We start from the raw sequence: 27,137 nt of genomic DNA on the forward strand, positions 1-27,137 counted from the left end.
GAAGTGGAAGTTCATCCCCGTGCGGAATAGGTCTAATTGCGGATTTAACGTTGGGATAACTTATTGTGTATTTGTTTTTTTTAGAATGTCCCTTAACTATTGTGAGACAAAAATAACAATCATCCAGATGGTTGGTGGGTTCTCTCCACACCATTGGTACAGCAAATTTCATGAACCTCCGTTTCCCTTTGGCCCATGCAAGTAAAGTGACGTAGCACCACGCACAAATTATGTTGGGTGCCCAAGTTTTGTCCTGATCTCCACACGACATCCGAAATATATATAATATGCTAGTTTCGCCAATGGCGTAATGGATCTACACTGTCCTTTAACTACAAACTGGCCACACACATAACAAAAACTATTTGGTGAGTTAATACACGAACGCCGTCCTCTTGACGCCATTGTACTGATTACAAACTAAACTTCTGGTCTTAGTTGGGTATAATGCCGTTAAGATCAAACATGAAAGCACTCTTAGCAGCAAAGACAACTTTGAAAGTGAAGTAGTGTTAAACCACACGTCAATATAAAAATGTACAAAACTCTCTCACCAGGTGTCAAGAACACAAGAAAGAAAGAAATGCGCGGGGGGAGGGGGGAAACGATACCGTAGTGGAAAATTCAGACTGCATTAGTTCATTGTTGTCAACAATGAGTCTGTATTCCATTCTTTCTTTCTTTTGCATTCTGTTACATTTGATAACAAATATTGATAACCATTTCATGAACAAAACGAAAAAACTTGGAGAATTGTATATATATGTATTAGGATATATATATATATATATACTGTACGTTTAAAAAAATATACGTTGGAAGTACATTCTATTTTTATACACGTTTCTAATTTACAGAGAGCAATACAAGTGTGTTGTTGACTATTGTAAATATTCATTTTTATATCTGTGTTTGTAGTAATAAAGCAAATCGTTTTTACCCCAACTCAGGAGATCTGAAAGCATTACTATCAGGTGCAATAAACAGTGCACACAGTATACATACAATTTGTTAACTAGTGAAAGTCATTCGTTTTCTAGCGATTGTTGTCGATGATTCATGTTTGTAAGATTTATAATCAGTATTGATCAGGAACTCAATTAAGTTACACCTCTTTATAAACAAGTTACGTGTTTTCATATTACTCATGATACAAACAATGTTTTGGAAACAGTTATATTATGCCTCTTTGATATTTTCTATCATTGCTGCTGTTCCTTTAAAGTTGTATTTATTAAAAAAAAATGTTTTATTGTTTGTCGTTTGCGCAACATGTACGCTACATTTCCTGATAATTTTGTGTTCGTATAACACAAATTTGTTATAATTTCATTTGTATTTCTTTACGTCACATTGGTCCATAGGCTTCTCATGTCTTCTGGTTTGAAATAAATAATTACAAATAGTCTTCAAAATTCAGAAAGATTGCTGGATGCTTATCCCAACACTAGTCACGAACAGACAAATCGCAACTCTTAAAAAAATGTAATAAATTTAGAAAACATGCGCCATGGCAACAATTGCAAAGTACCAGTTGGTATCTTAAAACATACGGTGAAAATTAGGAGTTTTGCCAATTTGAAAGATCGAATAATGAACGTTTGGTGCACATTAGAAGCAGTCCTAAATTCATACTGGTTAACTATAGAACAAAAATAAGCATTCCATTGGCTTTTTGGGGAAATTTGCTATTAAAATGAGGTGTCACATGCTTTGTTTTTCATTTTTCAAACTTCACTTTAATTCAAAATGGCGGATTTCAAGATGGCTGCTGTCAAGGATACCCTTACTGTATCACTTCCCTCTAGGCATAATATGTATTACCGAGGCTTTTATCCACTTATTATCATTAATACGCGGGTTAGAAACGGAGGTAAGGGACTTTCGCACGTAGTAAGTGAACAATTAAATGCCTGTAACTTTTCCCCAAATCGGTGTATCTCAAAACTAGTATCACCATTGTCTTCCTGATTAAGCTCTAGCCCGAAATTATGTATGATATTACCCTATTCCTGTTTAAAAAACTTGACCTTAATTGAAAATGGCGGATTTCAAGATGGCTGCCGTCAAGGTCATACCTACCATACAACTTCCCCCTAGGCCTTATATGTATCTACATGGTTGTTCTTTCATTAACGCTCCGTTTACAAAGGTTAGTAAGGAACTTCTGCAGTAATCTCTAATAACCACATCACAACCCTTAAAAATTATAAAAAAAAAGAAAACATGCACCATGGCAAAAATTTCTGTCATCACAAATAATACATATATGTCCTCTATCAGCTAAAAAAAATTCATTGAAATCGGAGCCGGACAATTGGGTGATGTCCCTTGTTAGCTTCCTGACAAGAGATGAAAGCACAAGAGAAATAGCAGAAAGTGATTTAGACAAGTTCAAAGAATACTGACATGAAAATCCAGCCATTTTGAATCCTCCAGAGTTATAATATTAATCTTAAAATATGATGTACACAAATGTTACCACCAGGTCTGAAAGGGTTAATTCAATATAATTCTCCAGGATAATTCCCACACGGAGAAAACGCTTGACATAAAACGGTATTATAAAGCAACTTATCCACCATTTTGACACAAACAGTTATTTCACTCACCATTTTGAATAAATTATATAGAAATTGCTGGATAATTGTAGAATGACGCGTAAAATATTTATAAACACTTTTTGTTGATATTTGATTCCTTGCTATTTCCAATGAATTTACCATTTATCTACACACGTACATTATTCGAATTTCCCTATCATTTTTAATCTATTCTTTGTCAACATTTTGCGTGTATTATAATATGGTTCTTTGGCTTTGCCGATGTCTCGCCTTAATTCGAGGTTCGTGTTTTGTCTTTAATGCAACTTTGTCTCCACACTTCTCTGTCCCTTATTTTTAAAACTTCTTCTTTAACTCAGATTTCTTAGTTCCAACCCTCTTCATGTTGTCGTAACGCAGAGTTCTAAGTATTTACAATATTAATTTGCTCCGGAGCATATTTCTTCTCGACTTAAATACTTCTATTTTGAATAAATGAGCACTTCTCTATTTTAAAATTTTTCGTTATTTGAATTCTGTCTCCTTTTTTAAAAAAAAAATCGTAACTGTTTCTTTAGTTGGATTGCATTTTATCCAGTACAAGGTTATGAGAGAAATTATCAACTCCAGGAAGATCGTTTACACTCTTAAAAATGCTTGGAACACTATTACTGTATCATTATGTAATTTGTTTACTATCACTGCTCTTAAATGGAGACATTCAGACCAAATGTTCTTCTTGTGCTTTGATTGAACCACATTTTCTATCATTAGTGAATTTTTGGCAAAAAAATCTATTCTCCTCTCCTTAACCATATTTGTCTATTATATTACTTTCTATCTCCACATGGAAATTCATGTTGTCTAATAAAATTACTTGTAAATCTTGTTTTCTATCTACATATGATGATTCCTTACATTTTCTTGTATTTTTCCTCCCAACAATTACTTAAATTCTTAGTTCCAAGATATTAGAGATGAGTTGAGTTAAGTTGATTTGCAATTTAACGTCCCGTTCAGCAGCGAGGCTATATGAGACGTGGACCTACTGATTAACATGGAATCCGAACCACATGAGCTCCCGCCGGGAATCGAACCCGGGTCTCCCACGCCAAAATCGATCAAAGTTGACTGTTCTTACATAGAATAAGTAAGTATTAATAAATGAGAAGAACAAATAAGGTTATCCCACTTGTTAACTGATAGTATACCGTATTTTGCATTGTTAACTTCTGTTTCAAAGTTGTGTATTTTAAATACAGGGTGTTACAAAAATGTGTCACACTTGGGGTTTCGGGTTCGATCCCAGCCCCCGCCAAGTGAACTTTGTGGTGGACAAACACCATGTGCGTGGGTTTTCTCGGGGTTCTCCCGTTTCCTCCCACTTTCTTCATTCCACCATTTCATTCATTTCTCATAATCACCGTCTCCTTTAGCCTAACCGGCATAACCGTGGGACGTAAAACTCAAATATTTCATTTACAAAAATGTGTCATAATATTTTGGGAAAGATTCCTCATATCAAAATAAGAAAAAACCTTCATATGGATCTGTGCTAAAAAGTGGAGAGTTTCGGAGTTATAGGGTGCCGAAAACTTGAAATAAGTGAACTTTAAAAGTTCGAAACTCCATTATTATGGAACCTATCGTAACCGGGTCAAGAAATCACTGAGAAACTGGTATATGAACTATCCAAATATCCATATTTAAGAATGTTCCAGTATTTGCACACCAATTTTTAGAGAGATAGATGGAGCATGATAAAGTACTTCCAAACAGCCTCTCTAAAAATGATTGTGCAAGTACCGAAGGTTCTGAAAGATAGATATTTGGATAGTTCACATCCTAGTTTCTCAGTGATGTCTTAACCGGACTACGATCCGTCCCATAATAGTGACACTATGGACCTTTAAATTTCATTTTTTCTTCACGTTTTCGGTATCCTATAACTACGAAACTATCCTTTCGACCACAGGTCTACATGAACTTTTTTTTTTCTTATTCTGATGTGAGAAATTTACCCTCAAAACATTGAGAAAAATTTTTGCAACACCCTGTATATTCAGAATACAATGGCCCAATACAATAGTTGAAATAGAATATAATTCTGAATTTATTTAGAATATTCTTATCAACTTCCATGTATCTACACAACTTAATAATTGCATTGATTTTTATTCCTACTTCTATACTACTTTTATGTATTTTAAAGCTTTGATCTATTTCATCTTCTCTACGAGATATTTCGGTAGAACTAGTCCCTCTGTCCCCCGCACCAGAAACGCCCGTGATCTCAGACCATGTTACTTTATGCTGCACATAGTTTTTTTTTTTTTTTGCGGAATTCCGCGGTTTCTTTCCACATTACCATTCCGCCGATTATTTCGCAATCATTCCTATTTACTAATCATTATTTTCCTTTAGCTTAGATGACACAACAATGGTGAGTTAAATATTTAATCTCATTTCATAGCGTATCTCTCTCTCTCTCTCTCTCTCTCTCTCTCTCTCTCTCTATATATATATATATATATATATATATATATATATATATATATATATATATATATATATATATATATTGTCACGGTATGCCAAAATTCAGTAATAGATTTAAATATCAAAATTCATTCATTTTTATTAATTGGCTAAAAAGAGGAAAATTGAAGTATTGTTTATAAATTAACTTGTAGTGAGAAATTAATTATGTTGCAGACAGACAGATTATAACACCAGATTACATAGTGCTTATGATTGTTGTTTTCATTAAGTAACAGACACGAGTCTGCAAGTGTCACAAGAATATAAACAAATACTGAAGCAACAAGAAAAATGTAAACTCTGTATAAATTTGTGTTCACAATAACACATTATCAAAATTAGGTAAAATTGTGAAAATCGCAGACGTAAACTGTCTGGAGTTTTGGTTAATGAGAGAAAATGCAGAAACTGCGGTTTCAGCACAGAGATGTATAAACTGCAGAATTTGGTAAGAGAGAAGCAACAAATTCGTCATAATGAAAATTAACATAAAAAGGTGATGTCGGACTGAATAGGGATCAGTCGCAGGAGATCCATTAGTAGATCAGTCCCAGAGAATCTGTTAGGAGATCAGTCGTAGGAGATCAGTTCCAAGGAGTTGCAGATATCAGTCTCCGAGGATCAGTTCTTGTCTCTGTAGAAGAACAACAACGAGTTCCAGTGGAAATCCATCCACTGTGTTGGACATCGACTTCGAACTCCGTGTACAGGAGTTCGACTCCAGAATACATCGAAGGTATGTAGTAATGCATCTCTGCTACTCTCAAATTGACTGAATCGCCAACTGGTTTATTAATGTGATCAAGCAATTTTACTTAAATCAACATCACAACATCCTACACCTAACTCTACTAAAGTAAAGATAATAAATGTCTAATTAAAGTTAATTGTTCACATAGTAATTAATTTATAACCTTCACTTGTATAATAAAATAGTTGTGGTTATTCCCGGGCATTCTGGAAATGTTCGGAAGACAATCTCCTTGAGACGTTGAGATACGTCATTGCATTATAGGCACAGCAAGGGGGTTGAAATGGTGGAGGCGACCGCCGCGTTGGTTCGATTCTCGGGAGGTATAGCATTTTAAATTGCTTAGTAACCCACCATTGAAATGGTGGAGGCGATCTTAGGTTCGATCCCCGGATCGATATAAGGTTGACATGGCGGAGATACTGGTTCGATTCCAGTTAAGTTACGACCTTTCGCACGCCAAGAGTTGTAGAGATAAATTATCTACTAAGGACATGGTAAAAGCAACTGTTGTGTCGATAGTAAATAATAGTACGTATAGTCACTAGGCTATAAGCATAGCTATAGGCCATCCGCCCTCACTGGGTGATAAAATTAGGCGTAATATTTTTAGAAATGTTGTTTTTAACGCAGCAGTGCTGTCATCATTGCTATTCATCTAGCGAAATGCTTGGATGCTATGATAGATATTCATATTTAGATATGTAAATAGTGGATAACAAACTCATTAAATGTATATAGATTTTAGTAATTATAAGTTTTAATATTTATAGTATGGGATTAGGTAATATTGAATTAGTTTAGTAATACTAAAAATATAAATAGATAAAGTCATAGTAATTGTAAGAATAGGTTAATTAGTGTTAAGAATAGTTATAACGATAAGTTAAGTAAAAGGGTTAAGGAGTTGTATGTTAGTATTTTAATTAATAATTCAATAGGTTTAGTAAATTATTAATAGCACTAAAAATGAATTTAAAAAAGTAAATATTGTAATTTAATTTAACAAGTAAGGTGTCTTTACGGCATAATAAACATAAATTATTAAATGAGGTGTTAAATTTTTAAATAAGTCTAAATAATGTGATAATGGAGAAGAATATAATTATGAGTAAAATGCTATCTAGGAAAATAAGAAGAAGAAAAAAGAGGCAAGATAGAATGAAATTTTAAAAAAATGAGTGATGAAATTAAGGTTTAGTGATTAGTTAGTTAAAATTAGTAAAGATATTGACATAATTAGGCAAACATCTTGAAAGAGAATGATCTAGGTAGGTAAGAAATCACATTCTCGTGATGTTGAATTGGGCGTTTACCTCCGGAAGTTAAGCGGAAGGGAGGTTAAGCGGAAACGAGAGAAGGAGAAAAAAAAGAAAAAAAAGTAATTCTTGCAAACATCAACAGTTTATCTAAAAGCATTGACACAGAGTTGATACTGAGTTGCCAACTAAGTAACTCAAATTGGGTCAAGGTTGTAGAAACAATGGTGATATTTTAGTGTTGGTGGATTTGAGTGTTTGATAAAAATCAATATAGAATAACAGTGAAAGTGCGTAAAATATATTGTTGTGTGTGTGAATGTATAATTTAAATGTGAATACATCGTTATGAAATTCCCTAAGAAAGGACTTAGGATGGATATAATTGTTGACGTGTTGATAAATGTTGAAGCTATAAAGACTTCAAGTAGTTGTGTGTTGTTACGATAGATGGCAGGTAAATGCAGTGAACTGCTATCTGACATATTTTGCTTTATATAATGAAAAGAACTAATTGGACTTTGAAAAAAAAATCGTGAAAATTATTAACTATCAATTTTTGTTTTTGCTCAAACTGAACATTACAATTTTGGCTTTTATTTTAAAATTATATCTGTAATCTGTTACATGAATTAATAATTTGGAAATTTTGTATACAGGAAGTTCTCCAAAAGCCGATCTTATTCATAAGATCTAGACGTCATCGGAGATGCCTCAGTTTAAAGTGGGGGCGTATGCCAAAATTCAGTAATAGATTTAAATATCAAAATTCATTCATTTTTATTAATTGGCTAAAAAGAGGAAAATTGAAGTATTGTTTATAAATTAACTTGTAGTGAGAAATTAATTATGTTGCAGATAGACAGATTATAACACCAGATTACATAGTGCTTATGATTGTTGTTTTCATTAAGTAACAGACACGAGTCTGCAAGTGTCACAAGAATATAAACAAATACTGAAGCAACAAGAAAAATGTAAACTCTGTATAAATTTGTGTTCACAATAACACATTATCAAAATTAGGTAAAATTGTGAAAATCGCAGACGTAAACTGTCTGGAGTTTTGGTTAATGAGAGAAAATGCAGAAACTGCGGTTTCAGCACAGAGATGTATAAACTGCAGAATTTGGTAAGAGAGAAGCAACAAATTCGTCATAATGAAAATTAACATAAAAAGGTGATGTCGGACTGAATAGGGATCAGTCGCAGGAGATCCATTAGTAGATCAGTCCCAGAGAATCTGTTAGGAGATCAGTCGTAGGAGATCAGTTCCAAGGAGTTGCAGATATCAGTCTCCGAGGATCAGTTCTTGTCTCTGTAGAAGAACAACAACGAGTTCCAGTGGAAATCCATCCACTGTGTTGGACATCGACTTCGAACTCCGTGTACAGGAGTTCGACTCCAGAATACATCGAAGGTATGTAGTAATGCATCTCTGCTACTCTCAAATTGACTGAATCGCCAACTGGTTTATTAATGTGATCAAGCAATTTTACTTAAATCAACATCACAACATCCTACACCTAACTCTACTAAGAGTTAAAGATAATAAATGCATAATTTAAAGTTAAATGCCTAGATTATAATTATTCAATCACCTGCGCAAGTTAAGTATAAAATCCTACTAAGTAGGTTGGTGGAGATATGATAGTAATTTTATTCCTGTCTACTTTGGATAGTAGACGGAAGCGGCTTGTGTCGTTTCACCAATTCAATACATCCCAGCTTTAAAGGCACGACACGATATAAAGTTGTCAATATATATATATATATATATATATATATATATATATATATATATATATATATATATATATATATATATATATATATCTTGATATTTATAATTATAACAACTAAGAAATGAAGAAGGTGGGTCATTTTGCAGGAAAAATTTCAATAACCAGTAATTTTAATTTATCTTGTCTAGAATGAGTCGTCGATCTTGAAAAAAAAATCGTCAAATGCCTTGCAATCAGTAGACTGACGGATCCAAATATATCACACAGCACAGTTATGATGGACTATCTTAACCGTGAATCCGATAAAAGTCGTCGGGAATCTAAATAAACTTACCTTAACATAAAACTGTATAGAGGCTGGATTTTTTAACTAGAAAGGTATGTTCATACATCAAGGACAGCATCACTATAATCATAATCATAATTATCATCGTAAATATTCTGACATAACTGCAGGTCACTTGTTTCAAGTTTAGAGTTTCACTCTTATAATTTTCCGCTAATTTCTTAGTTTCTAAGTAAGAATTGTCTACTTGAATATCTTTCATTAACTATAGCATTTTTTTTTTGAGTCTTTCAACTTCTAGTTTACTTTCTATCACGTTTGTCCTAAACACTTGCTTTCCCTCTTTCTAACTACTTCAAGCATTGCTTTTCTTTCCTCAATTTTCAAACACTTTCTCATTAGATTTTCATTCCCACCCAGATAACGTTCTGCATTTTCTTGATACTCACATTTCGAATACTTTCACTCGTTTCAAATCTCTCTTCCGTAAATACCATACATTCTTCCTCATACAATACAAACAAAACTCCTTTCCAAACATTTGATGAGTTTTTTTATGTAACTTTTTATTTAAAAGTATGAAATACGTTTTTCTTCTTTGTAAATGCTTTTCATCATACTATCCTTGTTTTGGTAACCACTTAGCTAAAATAACGTTTACAAGAAAGGTGTTTAATAATTCCTCCCCTGCAATTTCCACATTTAACAATATTCTCTTTGTTCTAATCCGTAGTACTTTAATCTTTTTAGCATTTATTTTCAGCCATATTCTTCACTACTTTTCCTTTGTTAATTTTCGTTTCAGATCCTTCTACAACATTCATATCATCCGCAAAATGAAAACGTTTAATTCTCTTCGCACATATCGAATACTGCTTTCCTTATGTACAGTGTTTTTAACTACTTCCTCTAAATATAGCTAGTAATTGAATAAGGTTGGAGAAAAGCAATATCTCTTTCTAACTTACCTTTCAGTTACATGTTTCGCTGTTCCTCCTTCTCTTGTTCTAATTCTAATAACTGTTTGTTTCAATATAAATGTCTTAAGAGTATTCGATTTTCCCACTTCAACTCAACACTCTTAAGCTCTCCCACCAACATATTCTACGCCTCTGTTAAGAGCGTCTTTTAAATCACTAAACACTACATATAGTTCATTTTTCAAGAAATCTTTTTCTGATTACACACAACGAACCCTGTTTGATCGCTTTCCTCTACTAAAACCAAATTGTTCCTCCTCAATGTCCGAATTTGTACTCCCGTATATTCTCTTCATCACCAGTGGATTCGTTATCCACCTACTATCAGAGAATATACTTGGAAAAAAATATAATATCATAATTTCTAACTAAGTTCAATTTTAATTTAATTTACAGAAATTTTACAGTATTACTCGTATACACTACTCTAACATAAGCAAATAGACAACCATAGTGCAAGACGATTTCGTAGAAACACAGAAAGATAATAACGGCCAATGTATATGTGGTAGATGTTGTGAGCATAGAACAAGTGACACCACGACGCGCGGATGTGTCTATGAGAAGCTGAAGGAGTATAAGATCGCATAATTGGATTGTGTTTTAGAAGTCAGCACAACATTGATTAGGTCTGTATTACGTGTACCGTTATCAAGTGTTAACAGGATTTTAATGCAGTTCATGCGGAATGGCGGACATTAGAAGACTCGAGATTGCTGCGACCGGAACCAACGCTATGCCTAAAAAATGTGGATGTTAGACATATAAAGACCCAACCATCCAAACTTTTTCAATGATATCGGAACCGAGATCAATGGATGAGCTCCATGGTATTTTAATATTACGAAAATGTACCGACGAGTTGCCATAAAGAAGCAACTCCTTACAAGACCACATCTAATACAGAGGAAAAATTTGACTACCGTGTATGAAACAAGTTACAACACGTTTGGAATCACCTTAGATTTCCTGATGAAAGCTAATTTTTAACAGCTCTTGGGCATCGATCAACAGATTACGATTCCACCATCTTGCAGTGAAATGCAACGGCACACATATCATGGTGTGCCATGGAGTGCAGGGGAAGAAAAGAGAAAATACTATTATATAAAATTTATTAATACAAATAATAAAAACTTCGTGTAACAGTGGGTTAAATGTGGAAAAGTAATCGTAATAATTTCATTTCTTTCTGATGAAGACATAAATGCTGCGAAATAAACAGATAATTGGAAGATGGATTGTTATCCTCCTTCGAAAGAGGCGAACTGCCGCGGGACGCTACCCAATTTAGGGATCATTCCTAAATTAGGTAGCGTCCCGCGACAGTTCGCCTCTTTCGAAGGAGGAGGGCACCATGTCATAGGGCAAAGTTGTCCACTGGAAAAGGCAAAATAAGGCTCAAACTATATGTAGCTCTACAATTCTGTATTGGATTATATATACGAGTAAAATGTTTGCCGTCTTATTCTACAACTAAAATTACACAAACGGCCATATCCGCAAAAGTATTTATTTGAGGCACTCTGCGATGGATAGTGCCACATATCAGAGGATATTATTGACGATTTACTGGATTTCATGCCATGCAATTTTGAAACTTCACGTGCTGCCAAAGGAGGATCCACTAAGTACTAACTTTGGCATCAGGAATAAATCCTTTTTTCAAACTGATACGCAGCAACGACCGCAGACTCGCTTTCTGGGAGTATTTTTACTTATGTCAAAGTATCTAATCAAAATAATGTATGGGCCTGTAATGTTAAAATGCATTTTTAAAAAAAACTACATTTTTTAGAAAAAGGAAAATTCTATTTACGTACATTACATAAATTTAGCACATTTGTTCCAGGAATCCTTACTATTCTGGGAACATAGACATAATTTTATGCTCCATTGGAATTCGTTATTAGTAAATTGTATCTTTGGTAGTCACAATACAACATTGAGACAATCGACTATTCGTCTTCTTACGTATGTTGATTCTTCTCTCTGGAAATTTCCAGAATAAACTTTTATTTCTAAGTTTTTTTGTCACTAAAACCAAGAAATCAAATGTTCTTCACACCGGTAACTCATAATAAATCAATCTTCTTTGGTCCCATAAAATGTCAATAAATAAAACTACCAACTAGATAAACAATCAATATTATGATTTCTATGCTTAGAAAATGCAAGGAAATCTTTTTGTTATTGACTAGTTTTTAAACTTTTATGACTTGCAATTCCACTAATCTTTTTGCACAACCCCCTCTGTGGTACTTCCAGTAGATAAAACCAATGAATTGCTGCTGCTACTGCTGTTAGACGCTGTATTTCCGTCTCTGGACATCACGGGATTTGAAAAGGTGCTTGTTGTAGGGAGAGTTGTTCCCTGAATGTCCTTGTATAAACACAACCCACAAAAACTCTGCGAATAAGATGGAGGAAATGTCACCAAACCACTTGCCAGCGCCAGATTCCTGAAACAAGAAAGAGAATCATGAAAGCCAATGACGGAATTTGCATTTTTAAAAAGGCATCGTACAAGTGCCTTAATTACGACCTGAAATTAAGGATTACTAAAGAATAAAAGCTAAACATATTCTAAAATCTATCATACAACGCTATTGCAACAACGAAATCTGATGTAAAGAAAATTAGCTAGGATTCTTACAAAGTTGACTGTGTAGTATTGTTTATTAATTATGGCCCCGACAAATTGAAGTGTGGGTACAATGTTATAATAATTGTACCCCTGAATGCTTTATTTTTCTGCTTGATTGAACGAGGTTGTTTTGATTAAAGATACATTATCCGTGGTTACATACAAATAGTACCATAAACGTAAAAGAATGTGATTGGAAAGGTCTAAGTGACACTTCTTCATATTGCAAACTGTACAATAGTTCAGTGCGGTTACAAAACTTCTTTCCTATCCAGGGTGCGAAATCCTGGGGAGAATGAGGAGAATTTCACTTAATATTTTTGGAAGAATATTCCAACTTATTAAACATTTGCTGGGTGTCAATCTTGTAAATTAATTACAGGACTTCATATGTAGGTCTAATGAACATATATTTCACATGTATGCCTAGTAGTTAGTTTAATATAGATTTCAAATATGTGAACTCTTCATGTCTAAACATTCCAAAGCGAAGATTTTTTTTTTTTTTTTTTTTTTTTTTTTTTTTTTTTTTACTGTTAAGATTTCACACTCTTTTCCTATCCTGCGTACGATATTGAGCAGGGAGGTTCAGAGCACAAGGGACTCAAGTCCAATTTCCACAGTTGTGAGAAAAAGAGACAAAGTTTGCACGCTTCTTTTTAATGCGTGGGAAAGTGATCACTGTGTTTTTTCTACAGTAAGGTATTATTTACTATACATTGAGTATGCATCTTTTAAGCATGGAAAGGAGCTTCAGGTAAAGATCTTAAATATGAAATATGTTGGAAGTAACTAAAATCGGAATTGGATTCCTTGTGCACTGAACGCCACAAATCTTACTATAAAAGAAAAGAAGGAAATGCAATTATTTATGCACCACATTGTGTTTGATCTATTTCTGAGTTGAGTTTTCGTGTTTTATGTCCATCCATATGTAACACCATGGTTTCGAAGGACAGGATATGGGACGTAAGCATGATTTCGGTGCAATTGGCGGATGCACAAACTATAATATTTGTGCTAATCAATAACTAATTTTTGGTTAACTTTTTTAAGAGTTGCAGTTAACTTTTTTAAGAGTGGGATGCACACGGTTGCATTCTGGTTGACTTTCTTGAGCCTGGACAAATCATAAATTCTGCCAGCTACATCCAGACACTTTTGAAGCTCTGTCGCGTCTTGCGTTATAAACGTCCTAGAAAGAAAAATCATCCTTCAACAGGACAATGCGCGTTCGTATAACACGTGCCACTATGGAGCAGATCAGGAGATTTGGGTAGGAAACACTTTCACATCCTCCCTACAGCCTCGACATGGCACCTTCCGACTACTATCTTTTCGGTTTTGTGAAAGAACAGATGCGAGGCCATCGCTACGAGACACTGGAGGATATTTAGCAACCAGTGCGTCAGTGTCTACGGGCAGCTGGAACAGAATTCTATCGCAAGGGTATTTTCAAACTTGCAGAACAATGGAAAAAATGTATACAAAAGAAAAAAGTCTATGTGGAAGAGTGAAAGAAAAGTCTGTAGATTGAGATGAAATATTTGGTTTCACTTACAAATAAAGATTACGGTTGTGAAAAAATGTTACTCACGACTTTCAGTATGCCCCTCGTAGTTAAGGGGTAACCCATACTTCCCATATGTTGAAAGTTTTGGAACTGATTAGAAACCAAGGTTTAATGACACATTTTATTAAAATAGAGGAGTGAAACCAGACTTTTTTTTTTTTTTTTTAAAAAAAAAAAGGCAAGTTCGTACATATAAGATATTATTGAGATATGCTTCTAAAGGGCAGGGTAAAAGCAATGATACAGCTTTTACCTCGGGAACAAAGGATTCCGAGAGTTTTTACTGAACAACATCATATTCAGGAGTCGTCTAGGAGTTTTCCTGTTTTACTTCTATTTACTTTCCAATAACTCGATTATATTTCAGTAATTTGTTGGTGTGCCATATACCTCGGTCAAGAATGATTTCAGGGCGTGGCCCTGGGGGAAATCCTCCCGGAGGGAGCATTACTCCAATGGAGCTCAACCTGGGTTACCAGTATTTGCGGTTAGTACTTTAACCTCCCTTTATTCAAAGTTTTCCCTGGGGAAGTTCTCTGAAATCATCACGCGTCCCAATTTTCTGGGACTGTCACTGGTTTTGAGTTAACTGTCCCTGAGTTCCAACAAATTCGTTTGTGAGAACCACATGTCCCGAGTTTAAGGAATAGGTTTCTTTTTTATGTTATATGTATTTATTTCAAGGTTATTGCTTATTGATAGTAAATATCTACCCATTTAATTTAATCTAACTCTGAAGATTTTAGTTAATCGGCTACTTTTATAATACTTTCTTTAGAGCTCCTTCGTGGCTAAGCGTTTTGCGTCCGCGCCTTTGGCGTGGAGACCCGGGTTCGATTCCCAGCGGGAGCTCATGTGGATCAATCAGTAGGTCCCGTCATATATAGCCTCGCTGCTGAAAGGGACGTTAAACTCAAAATCAACTCAATACTTTCTTTAATTATTTAAATATGGCATAAAATATCAAATATACCGAAAAGAGTGTCAATATTGTTATAATTCAAATAAAAGTATGTTGCAGCATGTGCACACATTTTGAATTAGGAGCACAATTTTACTGATTAGGGGAAAGTCGGATAGTATCGGACAGCGTATAGTATCGGACAGTGTATAGTTCACTATTTTCGGAACAGGATGGTGACACTCTTTAGCCACGTGTTAGTAGTTCTTTGTGAGGGAAGTGTGGCGCCAACATTCTGAGATAGTACGTTGAAAGGTGTATATGTGGTGTGATGATTTGTAGTTTTTGTGCGGTTTGTGGTTGCACGTACTTAATTTTGTCGGCTAATTACAGAAACAATGGTAAGTGAAATATGAATTTAAGTAGTTGTACATTTTTGTTGTAGCTTTGTATCCTAATTGGCATTATATCATTGCCTACATTGCAAGACAAATTATTTCAGGACTCTTTATTATCATGCACGTTGGTCGGGTGGTATCGGACAGGGTGTTGGCGGGCAATATCGGACAGCAATATTCGAAGTTTCAATGCGAAATCTCATAGTTCTAGCCGGGAAAGATTTTTATTATTCTTTCATGTAGACACACCAAGGAGCACGTTGGTATACTTTTTTTTTTTTTTTTGACGAACTCTCTGAACTTATGAATAAATATTCTTTTAAACCATCGAGAATTTTTAATGCTGATGAAACTGGTGTGTCAGTAGTTCATGAAAATCAGTTAAAGCTTGTGTCTATAAATGGGAAAAACCAGGTAGGGAAATAACATCTGGAGAAAGAGGCAAAAACGTAACAATTCTTCTGTGCATAAACGCGTCAGGTGATCAATTTATCCCTCCATTATTTGTGTTCCCAAGAGTAAGAATGGACAAAGAACTTACGAAAGATGCTCCTGAAGGAAGCCGTATTTGATGCTCAACCAAGCAGTTGGATCAGCAAGGAAGTCTCTGAAATTCGACGGTGAAACAAAGACTGATTGCATAATTTGTGGGGAAAACTTTGATGAGAACTGGATACAGTGTAATTCGTGCAAAAGTTCGGCACATGAAAACTGTGCAAGTCTTAAGGGAGATGCATTTTATTATAAATGTGATATTTGCAATACAACATAACAATCTGCAGTTTGTAAGGTATGTAAGAAGACATGTAAGGAATCTAAGAACGTAATAACATCTGTCCGATATAACCCGCCAGTTTTTTATATCTTGAAAAATTAAACTTTTACATTTTTTTTTCAGTTTCTATAAATTTTGCAGTAAAAGTGAAATATGGTTTATATAGTGTTATAAAGATATGTATGAGGATTGCACATATAAGGTTTTTATTTAATTTCTGATTATCATAAAGTTGTTACATCACATGTTCCTTAAGTGTCCGATACTACCCGACCTTCCCCTATCCTTCTTGAGCTCTGGTTGCGCTGCAAATTTAAAATCTGAATATTTTACAATTAGTGGGTTGGTTTCAGCTTCCAAATTTATGGCAACCCTATTATCTATCTATATTTACCTATTTAACGTTTGCCTATCAGTCCGCCATTTTTATTTTTATTAGTCTGTGTTTATTTTCACTACACCTTAGCCTGTTACAAGACTATTAAGTCGATGTTGATTCTCAGAGACTCAATGAAATTACTGTGAACAAACAAGAGGAAAATTAATAAACTCGCAGTTGTGTCTCCAAAGTGTTCTAATGGAAAAAATACAATATATTGGAGATCGTAGGATGTATTAGAAGAAACAAAAAAGGAAGTCAATGCGTGTTAGCGACGATAGATGTGAAAGGAGAAAGCGTAACTGGCTCATTAAATTCACCTCCGAGACTGTACAAATGTAATCTACAAGGTAAAGTTGAAGGCACAACAGGAAGGGGTAGACCAAGAACATAGTATCTGAATGATATCAGGAAATGGCAACGATATTAACAGATAAAGCAATTATATAGATAGAATTGAACAAGTGGAAAATTTAATCTGAACTATAGTGCGTCCAGTAAGAGAACGTCTCTGACAGCTCGCAGTGACATTGCCACTACTCGCGTGTCAAGGGTTTTTTTCGGAGCAATTGTGGTGGCAATTTAATTAATGGTATAAGACAGAGTGATCGTGGTTGGTAACACTGGTATCAAAGTAGGGGTTGCAATGTCCCACCGCATGTGGTAAGAAACGCCAGAGGCCATCTCTTGTTGGCCGTGCTATAGGCTGACCAGATTCTGACAAGCGAAAAGTAGAGCACATGTATAATAGTAGTAAGTAAGTTTACTGCTTCGGCAATACGCATATCGACATTTCATTTAACATTAACCTTAAGTTAATCATTCATTTTTGTTAAAAAGAAAAGTACTGAACAAAAGTATTCCACAAATTCAACACGACTCTATATAAGTGCGTTGATGAATGACAACGTGGGTTACTCTTATGAACGTCGAGTGAAACTTCGTGTTGGGCTAAAGACTTTTTATTATCGTTTTTCGTAGCGTGGTATTATTTTAAGGAATGAGAGAAAATTTAGATCGGCACGAGGGAACCTCCACTTAGTTTGGGTACCATCACTGCCATAAGTTGAAAAAGAAACTTTTCCTACTTTACCGATATCTCAACAAGCCCTTCTCAGTAAAAACAATGTATTGTAAAACAATAGTTTGTTGATTGTTCTTCAAGTTTTGGAAAACACCGCGGTTCGTCATTCAGAAAAACAGGTATGTGATTCAAATGTTGTGAATAAAGCATGAAACAATAAGATATTGCAAATAAGTTAACTCAGGATATTTGTCAGGACATTTAAAAAAAGAACATTTCTCGATTTTCTAGGCGTCTTCGCAACATGCAGGACAGCTCTTTGGGAAACAGTGCTGTACTACGAAAATCAGTACCGGTACGTCTGGTCACCCTAATCTGAGCAGTTGGCAAAAAATAATAATAATAATAATAAATAAATAAAATAAAATAAAATAAAATAAATAAATAAATAAATAAATAAGTAAATAAAACTGTGTGAACCATCAATAAATTTTAGATTAAGCCTAAGCCAATCTTAGCTTGGAGAGGAACGTATAATCAGCAACTGTACCCCAAATTACTCTTAACTTATACTCATAATTAAGTATCTTCAGATTCAAAGAGTACATTCCTAAGCTCTGAATTAGGGTTTAGCATCTCTTCAAAACTAAACATCAACACACTATTTACCAAGAGATATTTATTATTCTCTATTTCCACATTCCATAGATAATTATCAGATTCTAATCGTGCTCCAACTAATTCTATATAATCATATTAACATAATGAGAGAAAGAGATTCCACTACATGAGAGAACATAAGAAATTCCATGAGTCCTAATCCATCTTGATCTGATTGCAGTCCAGCATGATTTGTTTTCACAGTATCTATCCTAGCAACCAATATTATATATAGAGCAGTGGTTCTCAAACTTATTGTTACCGCGACCCACATTAAATAATAAAATGTATTTTATGGCTCACCTACTTTTATTCAAATACACATGGACATTCTACGTAATGGGGATGTATTTCAAACTAATTAAATTTTGTAAATCATATCTCTAATTTGTTATTTCCTAGACTAAAAAAAAATAAAAATTCACATGATATACAAAAAGTAATTGGAAAGCAAAATCTCTGTACAACTATTCATAATGAGTCGCATGCGATGCATGTGCTTGTTTTCGATATTTATTAATAACTGTGTTGATATCCACGCTGACGAATTAGGCTACTATCAGGTGCAAGGAATTGGACACTTGCAGTCGATTTCTGTATTTAGTCTTGATCCCCGCCATCGCTGTTGCTTACATTTTTCTGTCTTTAAGGAAGTAGCCAGGGCTTTGAGTAACCACTCACTGTATTGTTAACAAACGCTTCCAATTTTCATTTTCAGAATAGTACTTCACAACATGAAAATAAAATTTCCATAATTAGAAGGAAAAACTTCTAGCGACCCACCGAAAAAAAAAACGACCCGCGACCCACCAATGGGTTGCGACCTACACTTTGAGAAACGCTGATATAGAGGCATGTGCCAGTATTCAGTGACGTTGTGTGTACATAGCCTTGTAGCCTAATTCCCAACGAGCAGAGAAGTGCATAATTATGTAAAATTTGAAATTATGACGTGGATATAGTATACATGAAGCTGCATCAGTTCCCGAAGGAGCAGGACGCTCATACTTTTAGGGATTATTCATTGAGTATGTACAAACTTACAAAGAGGGTAACAAAGCGATTTTTATTTCCTTATCGACTGATACGAAAATAAAGAAGAACGTACCTGTACTTTATATCTGCATGTGTAGTGCCCTTGTACTTTATCTATGACTATGTGTGTGGGGGGAGGGGGGAATTTAACGCATATCGCATGTCTTGTGCACATGGATACTTCATACTATTGCACTACGTAGAAAATTTATGGTATTTCATGTAGAAGTGGTAATAGAACACAGAAGAAACGCAGATTAGGGGGTCCTCATGTATACTATTACCTATGACGTCTTTAATTGTGATGCAAAATTGACACTATATGATGTAATAATTAAGAGTAATTAAATTACAAGCGAAAAACAGTACAATTTTTTTTTCTGCTGTACTACTTTCGTAACTAGAGAGCCAAATAAATTGCTTTATTTTCCAAATTTTGATATTGCTCTTTGCTAATATCAACGGTAATCATAAGAGCTACCTTTGGTTACTTGCCAGCTTCCTGTGTTGTGTAATAGCCCTAAGCGTTATTTCTTAATGAATTGTGGAGGAGGACGGGGCCTCTATATAATTAATAGCTAACTGCAAATGTTTGTCGTTCACTTTTACTAATATGATTTCTGGTGGAATACGTTTCGTTTCCATTTACTTCAACCCACACCGAATCCTATTAACCGAAAGAGGGTGCTAAAGACTAAATGATATTATTAATGTTGTTCCACACGCCTGGCACGTGGGTTGGGGAAAAATTCTTTCCAATAACCGTATCCACTACCAGTGTATTCACAATAAAAGGAAGTTGGGAAATTGAACACACTTCTTTCCTTTTTCTCTTTCTCACTCTTTTAAGAGGAGGGGGAGGCACGTAAACAGCTGATGGTAACTAAAAATTCCTCATCCTATACTCTCCAGAACCAATTTAACCACAAGTGTCCTGTCACGCGTTCTGAACAGGCAATTGTTTCATTTCCTCCCCTGCCATTTTGTATCTATCCTGTATCTGAACAGCAAGTACTAACAAAGGACTATCTTTTTTTTGTTTCTTCTTTGTTATCTCCCGTGTAAACTCTAGAGTTTTTATCCCTCGTTGATTATGAAAAGGGGCCGCATTTACGCAGATTTGTTTAAGAAAGCGACATAAACTGAGTATGTCATTAATTCTGAATTAAAAAGCGTACTGTTCATAACTACCATTCTTCTTTTCCCCCTTCCCACTCAACTTGTCCAACTGGAAATGAAAAATAGATTTGACTCTTCTCTTTCTAAGCACCTACTTAACCTCATGATCTCACCTATGCGTATCAAAATTATCAGGCCTGATTTAAATAATGAATTTACTACACAGTAGCGTAACTAAGAATGCATGGGCCTCTCTTTTCAAAAATTTCAAAAGGGCCCTCTCTTTTCACGTTCATGAAGGCACATAAGATTCATAGAGAACGTATTGTTGAGCTTGGATGTTCCATCTAGTTAGTTACTACTTGCTCATATTATCAAAAAATACACGTAATATATGATGATGATGATGATGATGATGATGATTATTATTATTATTATTATTATTATTATTATTATTATTATTATTATTTGAAACAATTGCATCGTACTAAAAAGGTTCTTAAGAGAAACATCTCTTCCTAAATAAATTAACACACAAAATGTTCACAACTAATATATAAACTCCCACCAAAACTTTACGATGCTGCTCATAAGTTTTCAAAACGGTAAAACGTCTGGAAGAGGAATTCGTTGACCACTTTGTCAATATCAACATGGTGATTTTCTTGATTTTCAATGTTTAAGATTGAGAAAAAACGATCATCTGACTGTGAGACATCATATTACGAATATGTACTGTCCAGTCAGAGTATTATGACTACCTGCTAAATACCTGGTATGTCTATCTTTTGCTCGTAGGACAGCAATAATGACACTTTGGTAGGTACATGGAGGCATGGTGCACCTCAACTGCACACAGAAATCACTTAGTTACCGTAAATTCCGCAGATGAGGTCGGTTAGCTTGAATCTTACATTCCATGACATCCCAAAGATGTTCAATTGGGTTAAAATCTGGTGAGTTTGAGGGGCCATTGCAGCAATTGAAATTCATCACAGCACTCCTCGAACTACTGCATTACGATGACCTTGTGACAAAAGGCGTTCTCCTGCTGAAAGCTTCCATTCCCAGCTGGAAATATGGCCGGCATGAATGCGCGTATGTGATTAGCAATGACCTGCCAATAGCTAGGAGACATCATGGTGCCCTCCACACGCTGGATCCATGAGTGACCACGTGAAGGTTCCTCAAATCATAAGTGAGACCACTGATTGTCGTCACTCTGCTCTATGTCTCGGTCTGATATTCCCCTGGAAGACTACGGATTCTGACTGGCCATGGATGCGATGAAGGCCATGTAATGTTGTTCCATAGCCCCGAAGGCACATGCCCATTCCACTCATTATCGATTAACATGGTAACATGGTACACGCGTGGGACGTAACCTGAGGAGTCCCATATCTAATAGGTACGGTGAACTGCATGCTCAGAAACATTCGTGCTTTGTTTGTGAAGTTTGTTATTATTTTTGGCACAGATTTTGCATTATTCTGTTGTGTCAACCTCGAAAATCTACATTCTACATTTTTAACGAGGTGTGACCGCTCCGCTTCTTGTAGTTTGGTTTGGTAATGACTTCCCGTCCTTTTTCCCAACCTTCGAAGACACTAAGTACGGCAGATCGCGAATATTTACAGGTTGAGCTGTTTCCGAAATGCCCTTACCAGCTGTCTGACCACTCTATCAAACTTTGATATATCACTGTCCTCCCTCATTCAACGCACGAACATTACACTGACTAGTCGAGTAAGATCCCTGTCACCATCTGAAAAGCGATTCTGCTACGCCTGGTGGTTTCTACCTCAACCCAACGATTTCGTTCAAAAAGTAGCGTGTGATCATAATGTATTGGCTGGTTAGTATATGTTTTGTTGGCTAATAGTTTACTGAATAATTGCTCAGATGTTGCCGCCGTCACAGGCAAAACATCAGATATAGTTGCAACCCCGAATTTATTAACATCACAACATAAAGTTAATCTTCGAAACATCACAGAATTTTAACATCCTAACATAAAGTTAATCTTCGAAACTTAAGTGGGCCCCTTTTTGCTATGGGCCTCCCCGCATTGTGGGCCCGTTAGCTACGCCACTGTTACTACAAATTTTTGCTAATCGCTAATTTCATCTCGTTTCGAGTGTGAGAAATAAACATTTCCTTTTTGACTAAAAGTTTTATTTTAATGATTTGATCCAAAAGAACTACAAGTAGTATTAAACATAACAAATACAACAGTTTTATTGTTAGAAAAACATGCTGAGCGTTATTCTACCGTAACACTAAAAATATTGAGAAAGTCACGGCTTATGTTACACATAGTGAAACCACCTATGAGTCTCAAATCAGTTTCAATCTCTGACACTTTCTGATAAAGATATAGAAAGTTTTAATGATTGTTTTAACATTGCACTTTTCTTTCTTTCTTTTTTTAAATAATAAATTTCCAGATCTATTAACTCTTTTAAGATATGGGTTTTTTAGGTATTTTTGTTGACTTTCAGTCAAGAAGGCACAGAATCATCCCTAATTATCGTAGGATTATGGTTCATACGTCGTTTTGATCAGAATAGAATAGACTTTCAGTCAGTACCATTCACGTGTCCCTATCATGCACCTGAGGGGATTTTTGAAGGGAAATCGGGATTTTTTTGAAAAAAAATTCTTGAAAGTTTGGATCCCCCTGAGCCCCTCCCTTCCGGGTCTGCGCACAAACCTAAAAAAAAATTGAAAAATACTACGTAGTGTACTAATTACTTAAGACAAATTAGAATTTCCTGTCTTCAATAGTAAGGGCGGGAAAATGTTTACCCATATTGGGAGAGTATCAAAACACTTCCACAATTTCCTTAAAATGCACCCTTCAAAATTTAAAAATTTCCTGACACATCCCTAATTATCGGAGGGTCACGATTCATACGCCGTTCCCTTTAGAATAGAGTAGGCTTTCAGACAGTATTATTCACATGTCCCTCGGACGTCCGTAGGGGCTAAAAGTTGAGGAAAATAGAAGGATTTTTTGTGAAAAATACCCTTTTCCCCATTTTGAGTTCCTCTGGCGCGGCCCTGGGTAAACATACAGATCTGGAAATCACTTGCAAAAATAGTACTTGTGGTACTAATTACTTGTGACAAGTACCAATCTTCTATCTTCAATACTAAGGGCAGGAAAAATATCTTCCCATGTGAGAAAAGCGCGCAAAGCGCTACAAATTACAGTAGTAACAAAAATTATATTATGTAAAAAAAAAAAATCCCTGACACGTCCCTAATTATCGTAGAATGACGATTCATACGTCGCTTTGTTCAAAATCGAGTAGGCTATCAGAAAGTACCACTCAGATGTCCTATCATGTACCCGAGCGGAGCAATAGTCGCGAAAGTGGGATTTTTGGTCAAGAAATATCTTTTTTTTTTACCCTTTAGCCCCTCTGAACCCCCCTTCTGTGTTGACGAAGAGATCCGAAAAAATCAGATAAAAACTAAAGGCTCCACTGATTGTTTGTGTAAAACGTCGGAAATCTAGGGTTAAAGAGAAGCTCATCAAAAAATGTTGAAGTTAGACCTCACTTAAAAAAAGGGAATTTGTAAAGTGATGACGTCATACCCCCTATGTTCCGACACTCGGAAGCGTATAGGCCCTTCCAAGGCCTTCTTCAATGCCTCCTTTCTTGTAAAAATAAAAAAAAACGGAATTAAATAGCTATCTTAGTTCTCTTTTAATCAAATTTTGAAGACACTATCATTTCTTAGTAAGAACCAACATATTTCTTAAAAGGGTTAAAGGAAGTTAATGAAAGAAGTAAATTATAGTGACTAGCGTTGTCATGAGCACTGTCGTGTGTATGTAAAGCTCTGTCGTTTGGTTTCCGACAGGAGCTCATGAGTTTGGATTCCCCGTTAAGCTGTATATCCACGTCTCATATAGCCTCGTTGCTGAAAAGATTCCATTCCATCTCGCCTAACGATTTATCAGCCACTGATATCTCCAAGATAAGAATGTCCGCCATTTTAGGCGAGATGGGAATTCTAATCTTGCCTAATCCCATCTTGCCAAAAATTACGGTACGATACAAGGAGGGAATTTCTGCACTAAAGAAGAAATTCCTCTACTAGCATTTTAATCAGATGTTTCAATCAATATTGACAATCTCTGTCAACCACACTGTAAATACGGTATATAATAAGTGCTATACAACAAGAAAGCAAACGAGGGGAGGTGATTTACTGAATTTAGATCACCTTTGGTTTGTTTTGGGAATATTGGAAAGTGATTGGTAGACCGAAGCTAATCAGAAACAGGATAGAAATGTACATGGTGTTTCAAAACAACACCTACAATGTTTGGAAGCTGATTCCGCATGTCAAGATGAGACAAAAAGCAAACAACAACCTAGGTGCACAAATGCTTCCTTTCGATGCTATGACCAGCCGAAAATCTGCCAGAAAAATGCAAAAACAGCCATAACTCGGGAACAAAATGTCGGGTCGAAGTCAGGAGAAAAGGAATGTCTATTATTGTTAGTCGTAGCTTCCATTAATGCACAACTCGATGTGATACAGGGGCGGCGCAAGGGTCATCTCAAAGAAATTGAAGAATTCTTTGAATATTTTATCAAACGTTGACTGAGACAAATTAACTACAATAATACGATATTTCGAAAACGAAAAGATACACACATTTGATTGATCTTCTTTGTCTCAGTACAGAATTGACTTTCGAGGAAGATCTCAAATTATATGAAGTTAATAACGTTTAAATGTTATGCCTTCTAGGCTAATGAAGACAGAGAGATCACTCATGGCTATGTGGGTAGCGTACGCGACTTTGGCATAGGACAATCGGCTCCGATTCCCGGCTTTAGGGCAAGCTGTTCAAATCTCACGTTAATTCGTAGCTCCATGTCTCATATAACTTGCAACCTAAGGGATGCTAAACTCAAAACCGATCCAATAATAGAGACAGATAATAGATGGAAGCTAATTATTGGGAAGTAATTCGTGAAATGAGAATGTAGGAAAAAAACAGGGTAATCCCGAGAAAACTCACAATGGTACAATGGTATGACACCACGAACTTTTATATTTTGGGATCGAACGAGGTCCATCCCGAAGCAGAAGTAAGCACTCTATCAGTAAGCCACCGTGCCCCTACTTTGGAGGATGCACTATGATTCTGTAGATGTATCGATCTAGTGAATATTGTGTGTGATAAACCAATATACAAGAAGTACAAACCAAACGGTTAGAATGTGGAATTCGTAGTGTTTCCTTCGTTAGGAAACGATAAGTACGTTTCTCTATGTCAGTTATTCTTAACTGGTTGCTCGCGTCTCTCAGGGATTGTGGGGAGGGGGGCACTGACTCAGTGGTAAACAGCTTGCCTCTGGTACGTGGGGCCCCTGGTTCAATCCCCAACCAAGTAACTTAGTGGTGGACGCCATCGTATCGTGTCTTTATGTTTTCTCGGGATACTCCAATTTCCTTCCACATTTCATTCCACCATATCTTCCATCATCATTCACTTGCCTTAATCATTGTCTCCGTTAGCCTCAAGAGCATAACCGTGGATCGTTAAACTGAAATATTTCATTTTGGGGGGTTCCTTACAGTTTGTCAATAGGTCACCGTTTTTAATAATTTGTATTGAGTTGAGTTGAGCTGAGTTGTAGTTTAGCGTCCCTTTTAGCAGCGAGGCTATATGAGACGGGACCTACTGATTAACGTGGAATCCAAACCACATAAACTCCCGCCAGGAATCGAACCCGGGTCTCCCACCCCAAAGGCGCGTACGCTAACCGCTTAGCCACTAATAAGTTGTATTATTGTTGCTGTTGTTTGTGAGAGAGAAGGGATCTATGGGGCTCATAATTTTCGAAAGGCTGAGAACTTAGTTGTACGTTGATTGTAAGAAATGCTAAAAGTACGAATTAAATTGATTTGTTAGTCTTTTAGCATTATTAATCGTGTTATGGACAAGAAATATTTCAAACAATTTTCTATTGATGGAGGAACGGGGGAAAATTCTACAATAACTGGGTAAAAAGGCTCATAACCAGTGAAAAGAAAACGTAGTGGCAGGAGAGTGCGTTGAAAAACAACACACTTCACATCAATTCATATCTGATAAGGTCTAGACATTCATATGTGAGGATACTTATTGAATTCTTCATATTAGGATATTTCACATTACGATTAAATAGACGTTTCAAAGTCATTTCTACAAGACCTACGTAGTCAACAATAGTGAACTAAGTTGCATCAATTGCTTTAATGATCCAATAACTATTTCCTAACCTATAAAACATTCCGTGAAAAGTATTTCAAATTCAGATGAACTTGATACAGGAACTCACTGAGAGATTTTTAACAGTGACGACGCCAGTTTTAGTTAATTGGATGGGGGTAAGCGGAAGGACAGAAAAAATTGAGAGACTGCAAATTTTTGTATACGAAAAGGGGTAATTTTATATTACTTCACCTATATCATAATACAATTTATCTGCGAGGGGCAGGCATCGTCA

General features: G+C 35.6%; 1 protein-coding gene across 1 annotated transcript in view; it reads right to left on the reverse strand.

Annotated features, from left to right (window-relative positions):
- Positions 1-11,927: 11,927 nt before the first annotated feature.
- Positions 11,928-27,137, reverse strand: part of LOC145679851 (homeobox protein rough-like) — a 122,972-nt gene continuing 107,762 nt past the window's right edge. The window contains exon 3 of the mRNA XM_081750372.1: positions 11,928-12,567. Coding sequence (XP_081606498.1) covers positions 12,336-12,567 — 232 coding nt within the window. The 3' untranslated portion in view covers positions 11,928-12,335. The remainder of the gene's footprint in view (positions 12,568-27,137) is intronic.

Source organism: Thermobia domestica, chromosome 2, assembly GCF_964235325.1.
Source record: "Thermobia domestica chromosome 2, izTheDome1.hap1.1, whole genome shotgun sequence".
NCBI lineage: Eukaryota > Metazoa > Arthropoda > Insecta > Zygentoma > Lepismatidae > Thermobia > Thermobia domestica.